This window comes from Boleophthalmus pectinirostris, unplaced genomic scaffold (assembly GCF_026225935.1).
Source record: "Boleophthalmus pectinirostris isolate CB_2022bp ecotype Guang Dong unplaced genomic scaffold, ASM2622593v1 HiC_scaffold_19, whole genome shotgun sequence".
In the NCBI taxonomy this organism is placed as follows: domain Eukaryota; kingdom Metazoa; phylum Chordata; class Actinopteri; order Gobiiformes; family Gobiidae; genus Boleophthalmus; species Boleophthalmus pectinirostris.
Genome location: NW_026571140.1, coordinates 432,807 through 449,703, shown reverse-complemented (window position 1 = coordinate 449,703; position 16,897 = coordinate 432,807). Strand labels below are relative to the sequence as shown.

Here is a 16,897-nt window from a genome sequence, read left to right as displayed (position 1 = left end):
AATGGCCTTTAACCAGTTTGAGATATTTTAGGTTTCAAATTACTAGTTGGAAATCAGGGCACTGCTCTAGGGAATTCCATGTTGTACACTGGGTCAAAATTCTTACACAGAAATTATTATTTGGCAACTTAAAATAGAAGAAAACACATTTATTTTGTTGAAATTCTGTTTAAAAATGTGTTTCCAGTGTTTAAATTGTGCATCAGTTTGGACAGAATCCCCCAGTGTGATCATCAGTATGGAACTCAACTTTTTTTTTTTTTCAACTTTTCTTCACAATCTGCTTCTTGACAACTGTAAGCTATACTTTATTCTTACGACAGGATTTATCACACCAACTTAAATCAAAATGAGAGAATCATAAAAACCTGTCATAGGCACTTAATCGTGGAAGTGCTTCAAAAACAACTAGTTTTGTCCTAGAAAGTATTTCCTAAAATAGTGTGCTTTTACATAAATAAGACTCCATGAACTTCAAAGTTCTGTTAAAATTTGGGAACCAGGAAAGAACACTGCAAAAATATAAGATGTATTAAAATGACTGGAATACTTCTCCTTATTACAGTATCACAAGTTACAATTACAGTTGCAATGAATTATTATTTGCCACTGAGGTAAGAAATTCTGTTACACTTATGAACAGTTAAAGGTCCTGTACCTGATTTTTTTCCCCTGTGTATTTGAACAAAATATGTCCTACTCTAGTACGGATATATTGTATGTGCACTTTTGAGGTCAACATAAGTCTGCTGTGATCTGTTTGCATCTAGTTATACAGCATTTTATTGTCCGCGAATCAGGAAGTGTTAGCTTTACTTAGAGGTGGGCGATATCTCGATATTTTAAATATATCGAGATATTTTTTAAACTCAATATGGATTCTGACATATCGTATATATCGATATAATGCTTATATTCAATTCTGATTTGCTTGTTTGCCTGCTCTTTGCTCCCCTCCGCGCGCCCTTGCCTCCTGGATTTTTCTCTCCATTCACTCGTCACTACTGCTGTGAATGCGAATGTTGGTGCCAGTGAAAAGTATCTAGCACCACGAACCTTTTTCACCATTTACAGACTCAACATCAGCAGCACATCCTCTGTCACAGAGAGAACACTCATATTCCACTGAGTCATGTCCTTTAGTCCGACAGAAGCTGAACCACATCACACCACCTGGAGCGCGCTGTTTATGCAAATGAGCCATGTGGTTTTAAGTTTAGTTTCTGTAAAATGTAAACACATGTGGCAAAACTGAATTAAACGCATGATAATGTCAAACGGGCTGATGTGGCTGTTGTTAATTTTAGTAATGTAAAGTTTATTTATGCAGAAGATTTTAATGAAGAATCTGTTGCAGTGTCACTTGTACAATAGTGTTTGGAAAGGTTGGGTTTGATCTGCAGTGGATTGTGGGAAACCTCAGAGCTCCTCACACTGGATCTGTTAAAATAAGGAAACGCCCAGTCTTCCTATGCAGAAGGAGCTCATGGTTCTGGTTATGGTCTGAATAACAGAGTTAATGCAAAGATGAGTTTGAGCTGAGTTGAGTTGTTTTATTTATGAATGAAAAGAAGGAAATATGCATTATTTCTTTTATTTTAAATTATTATTTATGCAATTAGGGATTTCTTGTAATCTTAAATGTGGCAGAAGCACTTTGTTCCTACATGAACTACTGACCTCTTGCACTTCAATAAAAAAAAGACCTTGTGGAATTTGGCAGATTTGTTTTTCCAGTTTTCAGTTATAGGGGGTTATTTTTTCCTGTACAGATATTGAGATATATATATATATATATATATCGTATATCGAGATATAGCAAAATATATCGAGATATATTTTTTGATCCATATCGCCCAGCCCTAGCTTTACTGCCTCTGAGAGTTATAAACATTATAAACTCAATGAAAAATTAGGATATAAAATGAACTAGCTCTGTTTTTCATATTTTAACACAAATCAGGTACCGCACTTTTTAAATCAAACCTTCATATAATTATTCTGAATTCAAGCCATTTTAAGCAAGGAATTATAATTTTGCAGTGTAAATGTTTTGGACTAAAATATAGTACCGGTACTTTCTTTTTAACGTTGTGTTACATAAGCAAACAAGTCTTTATCCATGTGTTGCGTTTGAGAAGATGGCATGACACTTGTCTTTTTGTATCGTTCAAAAATAAAGAGCCCTGTGGGAGTAGTGTGATACTCAACAGCACCACCAACAGGATGTCCTCCCGCAGTGAGTGGACGGAACGGTAGATTCCTCTGTTGTGGGTGATGTATTCAATGCCCCTTGTAAACTGTTAGTAAAAAAGCTGCTTCAAGGTTGGCACTGAAAAAAATGGCTTCCTCCATTCACAAACATTCAATAAAGAATTGTTTGCAACTTTTTAAACTGACACGTTGTCATATTGCAGTACATCATACGCAGTGTTTCTCCAAGGTTTAGACTGAGACTATGGGGCACAGGCCATTTTATGTCATTCTTATGTTGTTACCGCCTCAAAAACAGACCTGCAGCTGTGTTTTGATTCATTCACACATATTCTCTTTACAATCCTTCATTATTAGTCTGTGTCCATCTCCAAATCTCATATCGCTCTGTTCCACACAGCTTAAATATGCAGGGTTTGTGTGAATGAAACAAAACGCAACTCCACATTTGTTTGTGATGATGAAACAACATATAATAAAAATGAGAAAATAGTTTAATATGTGCCATTTAAGTATCTTATCATTGAAATCACCTTTTTTTTTTTAGAATCTGTGGAAGGGGACGAGGGTGAGGAGCCTCCATAGTCTCCTCTATTAATGAAAAACGCTGTCATATGGATTAAACTATTTCAAAATTCAATGAAGCTGGATATATAAAAAGTCTGGTAGCGTTGGGGCGTTGTACACGTGTGGCCTGGGTGGTTCTAGCAGTGGGAGTGGGAGGCGAGGCGTGAGCGGGGCTGCGGCGGGCTCTCGGGGCAGCAGGAAGGCGACGTGCAGCCGTTGTCCTGGTGGTTCTGGTGGTTCTCCCTCAGGGCCAGTCTGCGCCCCTGCTCCTCCTTCATGAACAGCTCCACCATCAGGATCTTCTCCTTGTGGATCTGCAGGCTGATGTCCTTCGGGATGTCCGGGATCAACCAATCCACGAAATCGCTCATCAGCATCACCACATTCTGCACAAGAGCACAAAAACAGCTTACTCCAGGTTAGCTCTGTATGTATGAGCGGACAGAGCTAAGCCGCTAGCTGCTGCATTCCTATTATAGACTGTATAAAAACTAATGGAGTGTTCTGTCACTTAGCATTTGGCTCCAGTCAAATGAAGCTCATCAAGTCTAGCAGTTACAGGGGCAAATTTGGAGCTGCCGTCCATATTTGAAACCTCTGTCAATCAAACTTGTTGCTTACTCTAGCCGGAGCAACTTGAATTTGTCTGTTCTAGAATTCTTTGAGTTGTTGGCTTGTCAGGATTATTGTGGTTAAGGCTGCAGTCCTTGTGCGTCCTTCTACTGCTCACCTGAAACACGATGACGAAGGCCAGGCGAGCGGCCAGAATGGCCCAGAACTCTTTGGACAGCTCATACTTGTTGTTGGACCAGTGCGGCTCTCTGTAGTCCTTATATCTGTGAATGACAAACATGTTGAATGTTCTGGGACAGTGAAGGCGGCAGTACCTGATCTCCAGAAGTGCTCACTCACCTGCAGATCTCCACGCGGTAGCCCAGGTTGTTGGGCTGCAGAGGCGCGGTGCCCTGCTGGAAGTCGCTGACGTTGAAGTAGGACAGAGTGTGGTTGACAAAGCCAGTCATGGAACCATCCTCACTGTACGAGTACTGGTAGACCAGGCGAGGAATGAAGTCCGACGTGAACGAGATCACAAAGGCCTGAGGGAAATATGCACTTTTGTTTTGATTATTCTGTTATTATCTGTCACAGAGTACAGCAAGGAGTTAACATCAACACTCCAACAAATGTTCTGCCACATGGCACAGCGCCATGATTCTGGTCACAGGAGAAGAACTATGTCACATAAGGCTGTCCACATGAGTAAACGCCCTCTGCACTAAACTACCTGAGCTTTTCTACCACTGCAGTGTAAACCCAGAACTCAGACTGCTTCTGCTGGTCTCACACCTGGATGCAGCCAAAACCTCCAGTCTCAGTCCAGATGACACCTTTGACATTTTGTTCCTGTTCATTAGTGAACATAACTGTTTTATGCTCCAGGTTGAAATGTGAAAAAAGCTTTGTGAAAACAGGAGTAAATTCCTCATACATTTTTCCCATAAACTTTCTTCAAAAAATAACAAGTTTAACAGCTCAGGACTAATCAGCTCTGTGGTGACTAATAACCACAGTAAGTTTATTTAAAAAACTGAAACTGAAACTTTATAAACCGCTAAGTAGTTAAAATATTTGACATGTGTGTTTTGGACATGACACAACTGCATAATGGATAGTTAACGGTAGCTTCAGTTGTAATATGTTAAGATTTGATATAGTGGGTAGAATCTGTCACTTCTATGATTTATCATTTTTTCATAATGTCATTTATCTGTTGCAGCTCAGGCTTTGCTTGCTAATGCTACAATATACAATATATGCTACAGTATATTTAAACATGGTTTACTGCAGAGGTCTCCAGCCTTTTTCCTCTGATGAACTCCTTTACAAAACAAAAATGCCAGAGAGCTGCTCATTTTAACGGTGGCAAGAAATTGAGATGATTATAAGAAAGAGGGGAAGCCTGTGTGTACAGTCAGAGACCTATAAAACATAAACCACTGTCCATTTATTAGTGCACAATGCTGAGACTCAAAATGATAAACTTACAATAGTAATAGACATGTCATTAACCACATGTTTGTTATTCAGCACAATGATATAATTCTGGTATCCCTCTGTGAGCTACATGGAAGGGGCTGGAGAGCTGCTGGTAGCTCCGGAGCTAAAGGTTGGACACCCCTGGTTCATGGTGATTCCTGTGTTATTGTTATTGTGTCAGTGGTATAAAGTAGTTTCTGTATTATTGTTTATCGTTACCTTTCACTGGAGCAAAATCTCGTGCTAAATGTGTCATAATGACAGGCCTTTATGTATATATATTTATAACACCTGCTTTGATCATCTTTCCACAGAACACTGTATGAAGCGAACGATCACATGACCTCTGACCTTTTCTATCAGACTGGAGCTGTAGTTTGATTGGACAGTCCCGGTGTTCTGTTGATGTGAGCTACCCATCGATTTGAGCTCCCTACCGCTACTGCGCATGACCCCCAAGCTCTGTTAAAGTTTAAATGCTGTCATTTTGAGCTCCCGAGGCAGAAGTGGAGTAACAAGTCACATTTAAAAGTGTTTTGGTTTTATTGTCTGTTTTGACCAGTTAAACTTCGACATGTGCGTGTTAGATTTACAGCAGAATACCTACGTTAGATGACTGAACATCTTGGAGAATTTAATATTTGATTTTATCATTATGATTACATCATATTTTATTCACATGTGTAAAAAAATGTTGTAACTTTGTTTAGAAAGGCTCTGTATAAATAAAATATTACTATTATAATTTAATTCACACTGAAGCATATGATATTTGCATTAAATATGATATATTTAACAATATTTAATATAAAGATTTCAGTGTTTTCAGTCATTTCTTTCTCCTCTGTGGTGGAGTTTTATTTGATATTCATATCTGGGCCTGTGGAAATGAGCCCCTCTACCCAAATTCACCTAAATGAGTGAATAATGTTGATTGTACAGTGGGACATTACTGGATGGATAAATTGTCCTGTAGATATGTGCTTCCTTTAGTCAGAGCCTATTTGAGCAGAATACGACTGTCCAAATGAACTACGCAAATTCATATAAATTAAGTGAAATTGTACATAACTACGGTATAAAGGGTGATCACTGTGTGCAAAGAGCATCAAATCTGCGTCTCTAATCCAAAGAGATATGTGTCAAACTGGGGAGCTCAGAGTTAGCGTTTGGCTTTAATAGATATATACAACTATAATCGGAAAAAGGTAAAATGGCTTATTTCGACGGGACAGCAGGAATCGATAGACGTCACTGTTGATTTAGGCTGCTAGGAACTCATTTCGAAGGGGCAGCCCATTTCCACAGGACACCGGCCTTGATGGTCACACTTACATTCACGATGACTGCCACTTTGCTCAGGCCTCTCAGGAGGTTGTACCAGATCCCTGCAGAACACAGCAGCCATGAGCACTCTCCTCGTGTAACAAACTCCCACTGCCACTAGATGGCACTGCTCTGTTACAGTACACTCAGATGTACTGTGGACACTTCTGCAGCCCCACAAACACAAACGCCACTGTGTGTTACAGAATGATTCACAGAGACCAGTCTATTTAAACAAGCAAGCAACGCCCTCATTAGCAATTATAATCTTACAGAAGCACCAATGAACCTTTAATAACACATCATTGTTCGTTAATAACACAGCTAGAGCCGTACTAATTATTATTTAAGGAGTCGATTAGTCAGACATTATTCGTTGAGTCAAACAATAATTTCTTTAGTACACTGAGATATTTAAAATAGATTTTAATGGCCTCATACTATTTTCTGATGTATGTATTAATGCTGTTTCCTCATCCCAACCAGACCTTGAATTCTGTTTTGTTTCATTTACACATGTTTAACACACAGTCCCTGTGTATTTAGATTGAGACTGAGTTTTTTAAATTGAAAACTCTGAGAATTGAAAACTCTGAGAGAAGAACCTGAACTTTGTGATTTAATTTAATGTAGTGCTCCATTGTGTTTTTTAAAATCCATGCGTCTACACTAGATTTGGATGATTTAAGCCTTGAAATTGCCTATCTCTACTGAACTAAACATAAAAAGGTAACTGTTAAGTTGAAAGCAACCACTACATGACATCACAAGGTGGAAGAAGAAAGACTAATAATAATATAATGGGCTACTCAAACATGTGTGACTGAAACAAAACAAACTCAGGTCTGATTTTGAGGAGGTAACAACACTGTAACATGGCTTAAAGCTCACAAGAGTACATTCTGTGTAATATTTGTCTTTAAATATCAAGGCTGAACTAAGGTTTTCAATCTGTATTGTATCATTATTTGGACAGTTATTTTAATGTGTATAAGCAGCACAGGGAAGGCTCGGAAATACACACCGATATCTTTGGCTTTGGCCGCTATGGGCCTGCGCAGTTCTGTCACAAATTTCTTGGCGTCCAGTCGAATTTCAATGATGTTATTCAGCAGAGCGAAGAGAGGAGCCAGGGGGAAGGAGGCCACGAACAGAGTCACCATTCCAAACTGGATAACTGCACACATGCACAGTGGAAAAGTGGGTTTAAACAAAGTAAAGTGTACTTTTTATAATAAATATAATCTACAAGATTTGAAAATACATTTTGCTCACTGTAAATGGCAGTACTGGTTTAAAGCAGGCCAATGTGACACTGATGTTTCAGAGCTTTTTAACAATGGTTTAGTTGTTTGGCTTCTCATTTATTCTCTCCAAGTTGTATTTGGAGTGATTTCTGCATGTGTGAGCAATCTTTAATGTTCTTCAAATGTGCAGATTATAACATAATGGTCCACAGGTGTCATAGATTATAAGTATAGAGCACTGTGGTCTTTCACTTTAAGAAGCAGCAAAAACATCAATACAACATTTCTGAACATTTGTGTCTGACTGGTCCTGGAACCTCCTTTTGTCAAAGTAGCACAAGCACAGTAGTAGTGGGCGGGGATAGGGGAGAGGTGAAAAGGATTACTCAGAGATTCATGAATCACTCATGTGGAGGGAACCATTTTATTTGCCTGGGATCCAGAATACACACTCCAGTACTTTACAAAGATGTGTGTCTGGTCACGGCTGACTGAGTTCAGACGACTGTAACTGACAGGCAAATTAGACAATCAGGAATACGCATGATTTGTCTGTATCAAAACAAATAAGACTGTTTATGTAGATAAAGAATGAAAAAAAAATCCCAATGAATGCTGAAACCCAAATGAAAAACATGGTGCATCTGTCACACTTTATGATGTCAAACATCAATTTTACAAAATTTCAAAAGTAAGTAACCTCCATAATGTGAGCACTACATCTAGTTTTTGTTCGTTATTGCTGCAAAGCATCATTCTCTTTTGTATCATTTTAAAATGTAATTATGAGACCAACAGTGGTCATGTGAGCAGTATTAAACAGTATGGTGTTTAAACATGACAATATACAGGATATCCTTTAGATCACATGGGTTACAGTCATGTTTGTTCTGGCTTGTGGTGTGGCGGAGGGCGTGGGACCAGTCAGATCCATCTGTACACAAAATACAGAGGTATCAGTGTGGACTTGCCAGGCTTCCATTGCGTAGCTAAAAGCTCCAACATAATCTGACTCCTTTAACATGTGCTCACATGGTACCAGCTGAAAATGGCTCTGTGCTGTTTGGCGTAAGTGCCTAAACTGGAGTGTGAGATGATCAATCGTGCTTTAACCCTCAGGCACAGGGCAATTCCCCTTGAAAGAGACGGATGAGGGCCATGCTCAGGTTTAGACCTCCTTTAAACACAGAATTTAATGAAAGACTTGATAAAGCGCTAGTTGTGAGGAGATAGGAAACTGATCCAGAATTTCTACAGAGAAAGAAAATCTATCTACAGTGTGCAACCACACACTGAACCTCCAGAGAAACGTACAGGGACATTGGAGCTGTGTGTGTATATTCAATCACATTTGTGGAGCTGAAGCCGGAGCTGGCATGAGGACGTATGTGGGAGGCAAAGACAGAATAATTAGCTAAAAGCCAATCAGCTAAAATGGATTAAGAAGAGTGATTTTTTTGCAGACTCAAACCTTGCACTGTTGCACAGCTAGCCTACTGTACATTTGGAGGTTCTGTAAGGAAAAGTGCTGAGCTCATGTAAGAGTAAAGTTACTTCAAAATAATATTACTCAAGTACAAGCACAAAGTAAAGGTCCAAGATATGACTCAAGTAAGAGTAAAAAGTATATGGGAAAACTACTACTCAAGAAAGAGTAACTTAAAGAGTAACTTCCGGGACATAGCATCTGATTTATAATTTGAAGTGAATGTGATTTAAAAGACAAAACATTAAATAATGCACAAAATGTGGTATTTTCAAAGGACAGACACAAAAATTAGATAAACTAAATCATATCTGAAGGAGCTACAAGAAACAAATGTTCAAATGATTTCATATTGTCACATAAAGCTTTGTCACTTGTACACAGTTTGAAGAGTAACCAAAACCTTTACTCAAGAGTACTTATACTTCAATAAAAATATGACTTCAGTACAAGTAAAAGTATGCTAGTAGAAAAGTACAATTTCTTTGAAAAGTTACTCAAGTAAATGTAAGCGACTAAATCTAAGTGACTACTACCCACGTTTGTTGAGCAGAAATCATGGTTTTGAAAAGTGACATTTGAATGAAGGATTAGTGAAAAGTGGAGAAGAAAAGATGTAAGTTTAGACAAACTGCAGAGAGAGTGTGAGGCCTGATACTGGATGTTCTTGGGAGAAAGTATTTCCCAGAACGTGTCCCATCAGAGGCCATTCCAGTGTGAGAGTGCAGCCTTTGATAATGGAACACTGGACTCCTGAGAGCCAACAGGCAGCACAGAGCTGCAGACAGACTTTTTTTTAAATTAAGGTTTATGGTGTTGAAGTTTGATTTTTGGTTTAGTTTGTACTTGCAGAAGTGTAACTTTTATCCGAGACTCAGACAGAATAAAAGGCACAGTTCCTTTGTTGAAAAATGTGGGGGTGATGGTTTGATCAAATACAAAACTCCAATATGAAAACATACACATTTCACACAGATTTTGTGGCCTTATTAAAGCCTGATCCTGTCAGATCTAAGAAGCTTGTTTAGTACTTGGATGGGAGACCACTGGGAATTCCGGGAGCCACAGGGGGGCGCCACTGATGAAAACTGTCATTGTGTCCTTAGGGCAAGACGCTTCACCCATATTGCTTGGTATGACAGTGGTGTGTGTGTGTGTGATTGTGGTGGTCGGAGGGACCGATGGTGCAGATTGGCAGCCTCGCTTCCGTCAGTCTGCCCCAGGGCAGTTGTGGCTACAGTAATAGTTTTCCACCGAGTGTGGAGTGAATGAATAATGATCTGTAAAGCACTTTAGGCATCTTGAAAGGCGTTATATAAATGCAATGATTGATTAATTCATTAATGGAAAAGTGCATTTGGTAGGTTAGCTCATTTCACTAAAATATTGTTAACACTGATTGTGTTGTGATAGTGCTGTGAAGGGAGAGTGACTTAGTGCAGAGAGCAAGGCACGGGGGAAGCAGAGCACCAAAAACAAAAGCAAAACATGTTAATATGTTTTGGTGAATATAGAAGTAAAGTACTCCTCTTTAAGTTTTGACTAAAAAGCTTTGGTGAAGTTTGTGGTGAGGAGAAAATTCAGTTGGTCGACTGGACAAAAGTTAGTTTGGTTGAAGATGTAACTTTCGTCCAGTTGACAAACAAATTTTCTCCTCACCATGGACTCTACCTGGACGACTGAGGGATTCTTCACACATTTGGTGAAGTTTGTAATTTGACTTCCTGGTTGGCCTGAGTAGCAGTGACATACAAAAAGGTCATTCATAACGGTGACATGTGGTGGCCGTGAAAAGGTTCTGGGTTTGGTTCCTGAGGCGTCTGCAGTAGCTCACTGCTCCTGACACATCGCCCCAGCAGCACTGCTTGAAGAATGGGTCATTGGGTCATGGCATCATTAAAGTGTAAACCTTACAGAAAATTACCAAAATTACAGAAGTTATGGTTCTGATTTGACTAATAAAAATAAATGACAACAAGTTTACTTAGTTAAATGACTGTTTAAAGTTTAGAAAAATTATTTCCTTGTGCACAAATGTCCCTGCATTTTGGATGGATTTTTTTCCTCAATTTTTTTTCTCAATTTTTTTATTTTTTTTTCTCCCACAAACTGCCACTTAACTGAAGTAAAACTATGGTAAATATTCCACTTAGGTATTAGCCACCAAACCAAACAAGAATGGTATGAGTAGACTCATAAACTCAGTAAGCTCAGGTCTTTCAATGTGTGCAGCAAGTTACTGGATTTTCTTACCAGTGTGTGGAGGCCAGCGGCCTGTACTTCACTGCGGTCTGCTGGGGGAGCAGCTCCAGTAAAAGGGACACTGGGCGGATTGACAAACAAATTTGTCACAGTGAGGAACAGGAGGACACTAGATAAACTGATCTCCATCATGAGCACTCCTGCTCACTCACTGCACCACATTATTATTTAGAATTTATTATTAGCATTTATATATTTTCTCTTCTCTATTTTCTGTTTTATTGTGATGTGTGAGCTCCTGTGTCCAAATCATTTCCTTTGTGGATCAATAAAGTTTGTCTTAAGTCTATGTCTGATACTGTTAATGTTCATGTCAAATGTGACATCATGGATTTGAGGAAACAGTAGCGTCTATGTGAAGGTGGATAGTGCCTCTTTAATGGAGAACTGTACATGTCCTGGAGTCCTGGCCCATGTTCTTTTAACCCATACTTGAGCTGCTCTCTAATGACTCTCGTGGTAACACAGGAGACCTCTGGAAGATGTGCAGGTTCATCAAGACAACAAACTGCTCTGACATTTACAGAGTCAGAGCCACGCAAGCAGCACGCACATCTGCTAAGTGCTAACGCGCTAGTCCCAGAGTGTTCCAAAGCATTAAGCACTGTCATTATTCCAGGCACATTCAGAGCCTCAAACAGCAGAGCAGCATGACTTCATGTGACTGAGGGCGTATAATGAGGAGATGATATCTGTCCTTGTACAGAGCGTACAGGAGTGCTACAGTGTGGAGAGGACCAATAGGAGCTTTGACTGTTATCACGACAGCTCAGTGACTGCTGCAGGGGCCATATTAAAATCTTCTCTGGGCAAACAACAACGAACTGAAATGCCAGTGCAAAGGAGATTTAGAGAATTATAATTTCACGCTTCTTAGATCTGACGATGTGGGGTGTAAAACAGAGACAGGTGTTATATTAATGGGACATTCCACTTTTTTATGGCTTGTTTCATTTTTTAAGTCATTTTAGATGAATTTTGTTATTTAAAATGTCCAGGGTATATACAAACACAAGCACAGGGAGGCTTCTTTAAACCTCGGCATAGCTGTTAATTCACTCTGGCTCTCTTCCATGGTATCTCTAATTGCTTACAAGGAAATTATAGCTTAGCCAAAACATTACAACGCCACATGAAGAGTAATGCAAAAGAATATGTGACTCACTCATCTCCATGTACTCGGGGCTCAGTCCTATAAATGGCCCCAGGATCATGTCCTTCTCGTGCCTCCTCAGCATCTTGTTGCGCTCCTCCTCATTGCCCCCGTCCAGCTCAGACTTTCGCTTTCGGAGCAGTTTCTTCAGTTTCCTACATAAACGAAAAACGAAACCACATTCATTTAACAGCTCAAGCTAAGCTCAGTGAATCCGTGTATCATTCGTTTTTCAATATAAAACCAAAAATAAGAAAACGAAAAAACAACAGTTTTCTTCGTTATTTGTCTCCAAAACCAAAATGAAAAAACGGATAATGATTCGTTTTTTCAGTTTTCGATTTTGTGTTTAAATGAAGAATGGAAAAAACGGATAACGGCTGTTTCCCGTTTATGTGACTTCCGTGACTGCGATGCCGAACTTTTGCACCGGGTACGGACTGAACCAGGACTGATCCAGGTCCGAGACCAGACCGGGACCAGAGCGGGACTGAGACCGAGACCACACCGGGACCAGAGCGGGATCAGAGCGGAACTGAGACCGAGACCAGCGGTCCGAGCGGTTCCGTGTCATCGTCTCCGCGCTGGTTCCGTGCGGGGAAAGTGAGAATGCACTGTGGACTACAGGTCTAGACGGGCTGCTCCAGTCCTCCGCGCTCAAGAACCGCGGCTGGTTCCGAGGTGGTGCAAAGCATCAAACTGACGCTTTCACACCAACGAAAACGAACCCAACTAAGAGCTTTTGGTTCAAATGGACCAGGTCCGGGACCAGACCGGGACCAGAGCGGGACCAGAGCGCTACTGAGACTGGGACCAGACCGGGACCAGAGCGGGCCTGAGACAGAGACAAGACCGAGACCAGATCGGAGGCTCAGAGCCCACAGCAGGGCCGGAGCTCGAAGCTGAGGCTTGGACCCCGCGGAGGCTCAGAGTCAAAGCTTGGAGTCCGCCCCAGTCCCGCTCTACTCCCGGTCTGGTCTCGGACCTGGATCAGTCCTGGTTCAGTCCGTACCCGGTGCAAAAGTTCGGCATCGCAGTCACGGAAGTCACATAAACGGGAAACAGCCGTTATCCGTTTTTTCCATTCTTCATTTAAACACAAAATCGAAAACTGAAAAAACGAATCATTATCCGTTTTTTCATTTTGGTTTTGGAGACAAATAACGAAGAAAACTGTTGTTTTTTCGTTTTCTTATTTTTGGTTTTATATTGAAAAACGAATGAACGAATGATACACGGATTTCAGTGGATAATGTTACACCAAATCAGTTCATTTAGTTTTCCAAACATCAGTCCACAGAGCTTAGTTAAAACTCAGCCAGAAATTCTTAGAAGACTGAAGACATGTGCTGCTGATCGATTAGTCGACTAAAAGGGGGTGTGGCAAAACTATTACTGGGTCCGGTCAAGCAGTAACGGAGGGAAACAGAGGCAGATTTTTACATTCAGATGTCTCTTATTCAGAAACTAGGGGGACTATTGAAATAAGTAAAGTATCAGAATGTAGGAAAGAGTTAACACTCCAATAGGGTAAAGTTAAACCTGTGATATTCTTTCAAGTTGTTGACAAAAAATTAAAAAACTCATGTCAGTAACGGAGGGAATGAAATATGCAGCACTTTTTGGGTAATAAATACAAACAGCGATAACTAGATAACTCTCACTTACATATCCTTAACAAACTGGTTTGAATATTTGCTTCATATAGTTTTCTACCATATGGTACAAGATTAGGTTGAAAAACCTCTGACTTTTTGAGTCATGAGATTTTTTATGAAGAAAGGTCATGGTAACGGAGGGAAAAGTAATGGAGGGAAAATTGTGCAAACAAGTAGAAGGTGCAGGATTTTGCATCATTTGTGGCTTTTTTCTTCTGAATACTTTAATATTACTTCAAAATGAAAGGAAACTATTTCTATAAAATATATCAGTCCTTCCAAGTAAATTTTTATCATTTTAAATAAATTTTTTTTGGAAACATCATGTACCTTCATCAACAGTTCAAAGATAGAATAACACAAGATATGATGAAATACATCCATTTATTTACATGATTTTCAGGTCTTTGAAATTTGGGAAATAATTTTTGTTCCATGTTTCATACATGGTCTGTTTAAAACGGATGTAACTTTAGAACCAAAAATGGTACAGAAAAAAGGTCAACAGTTTCATAAACTAGAGTACATATGTATCTGTTCAATACATTTTTATATCAGATGCATTAACTTGAATTTTTGGCCTTGCTGTTTACTTCTGCTTGACCAGGCACTACTATTACGTATTTGTGTGTATCTGACCCAAACTGCACTCACAAGACTACACCTGCAGGGGGAGTTCATGCAAAAACTACTATTTATGCAGAAAAAAAAGCAAAAAAAAACAACAACTAAGAAACAATGTATTTATAGAAAGATAGATTAAATCTGTGAATCATGAGTTTAATCTGACTATATATTTAAATACCAGAAAATACCAAATCGCCGGCTCCCTCACACACTTCTCTTTTCTGTAGTTGTCCTGTAGAAATTCTGATCATCTCAGTAAAATGATTAGTCGAGTGTATTGTTTTCTGACCCTTACGAGGCATTGTGGTGTATACTGACCAGTCTAGTCACCATTGCTGACTTCTACTTTTCAACATGTACTGTGGGAAATATTGAGTGCACTGCTTGAAAAGGTGTGACCTCTATTTAGTGTCCTATGTGTCTAGTGTCCTATGTGTCTAGTGTCCTATGTAGGGAATAGTGTGGACACCGGGACAAACTATCATGTTTGTGTTGGAAGAAAAGGGAGACTGGGGGATGTTTTGACACTTTGCAGCTGATGTCGTCAACATTCCTTGAGCTTTAAATAAACTCAGTCTGATCAAAAAGAACTGACTTTGTTGGAGTTACAACAGGTGAGATGGTATGTGCTCTTAAACAAGTCCCTCATATATATATATATATATATATATATATTTATTTTTTTTTGTCCACTATTTGCTAATGTGTGCACTGCGTCCCCATGGTAAATATTGAACACTTCACTTCAGGCAAATACAGAACACCCCCAGCATGCAAAGTATCAGTTCAGGAAATGCACCTGTATTTGCTGGAGACAGTCCAGGTCTGGTGGGTCTCAGAAAAAAGAGCTGTTTGTGTAACTCCTGCATTCTGCTCATGTACATTATTAAAGTCCTTTTGTGTAGTAAGAGCAGTGTGTGGCAGTCGACAGGCGTGGTCCAGGTGTGGTGTGTGTGTGTGGATTGTTCTATGTTGCCTAACACGTTTGCCGAACACACACACTGCACAGGCTCAGTGTGTCATGGGAGAGCACACGTGTGTCACTCACGGTATGCCGATCTCAAACAGGTTGTTCTGGATGAGCTGCTTCCCCAGCATGGTGATACACAGCTGGATACACAGCTCCATGAGGCAGCCGGCGTGAGCGCACTGAGGAAGAGGAGAGGAGAGGGGCGTTACATGAGTTTCCATGTGAGCATCACAGGCCTACAGAGGAGACATTTCACCTGGACTGGGACTGACATTCTACTGCAATCGTGCAAACATTAGTTCTCTGTATTTAACAGATGACAAAAATATGTGACTGAATCTTAATATTTTTTATAATCTGCTAATTAGAAAGTGAAGTCACTCTCCATGGAAATCAGTGAGTTAGCTTTAACGGATATAGAACCCTTTCAGTGATAAGAATTTAGGGAGTTCCACCTCCACAGACTTCCAGAGAAGAAACATACGAGCTCACTGACTTACACAGACTTCCAGAGAAGAAACATACGAGCTCACTGACTTACACGGACTTCCAGAGAAGACGAGTGTGGAGGAGAGCTCACAGATTATATTTGGTCTATCAGAGGTTTTTTCTGAACTTCTGAACTTGATCCACTTCTAGCAGTAGTAGCAGTAATAGTACGAGGAGTAGTAGTAGTAGCTATAGCAGTAGTAGTAGGAGTACTAGTACTGTAGTAGTAGTACTAGTAGTAGCAGTAGCAGCAGCAGCAACAGCAGCTATAACACTAGTAGTAGTAGTAGTAGTTGTTGTAGTAGTAGTAGTAGCAGCAGCAGCAGCAGCTATAGTAGTAGTAGTAGTAGCAGCAAATTATTCTTCACTCATCTTATGCATTCAGAGCATCCGAGTTTTATCATAATGGTAAAGCTAAAGCTAATGATAAATAAATGCTAAACAACTAGCATACTAATGAGTGGAGGCTTTAGTATTAGATGCAGGTAGTACACAGTAGACTTATTTTGTACTGGAGTAAGGCAAAATCTGCTCAAATATATGAGGAAAAAATCCAGTACAGGGCTTAACTTTCCCAACTGGATCAATAATACAGTTTCAGTTTCACAATTCCTACACAATCGGCTCTATTCATGCTTACGTCACAAACCAGGAAGACGTGCAGTGAAACTTCGGGTGTAGTTCCCAACACTGTGCTCGACTGACTGTGATCAAACCCACTGAAGTAAATGTGATCAGCAGTAAAATGAAGACTGCAGACGTATATGCTGTTTGGAATCATCTGGAAGTCCATCATCTCTTCTAATTCTTCACATGTACCAGTGCACTCGGAGTTGTGTGTAAGTGGGGAAATGATGAAAA

The 16,897-nt window shown here is 39.8% G+C and overlaps 1 protein-coding gene across 3 annotated transcripts in view; it reads right to left on the bottom strand.

The window, feature by feature from the left end:
• Window positions 1-1,147: 1,147 nt before the first annotated feature.
• ano1a (anoctamin 1, calcium activated chloride channel a) overlaps window positions 1,148-16,897 on the bottom strand; it is a 102,470-nt gene continuing 86,720 nt past the window's right edge. For all 3 annotated transcript variants that reach the window (XM_055154785.1, XM_020940628.2, XM_055154784.1), the window contains exons 20-26: window positions 15,626-15,726; window positions 12,305-12,447; window positions 7,169-7,321; window positions 6,154-6,206; window positions 3,694-3,878; window positions 3,512-3,617; window positions 1,148-3,167 (exon numbers count right to left, since the gene is read on the bottom strand). In XM_055154785.1, coding sequence (XP_055010760.1) covers window positions 2,919-3,167; window positions 3,512-3,617; window positions 3,694-3,878; window positions 6,154-6,206; window positions 7,169-7,321; window positions 12,305-12,447; window positions 15,626-15,726 — 990 coding nt within the window. In that variant the 3' untranslated portion in view covers window positions 1,148-2,918. The remainder of the gene's footprint in view (window positions 3,168-3,511; window positions 3,618-3,693; window positions 3,879-6,153; window positions 6,207-7,168; window positions 7,322-12,304; window positions 12,448-15,625; window positions 15,727-16,897) is intronic.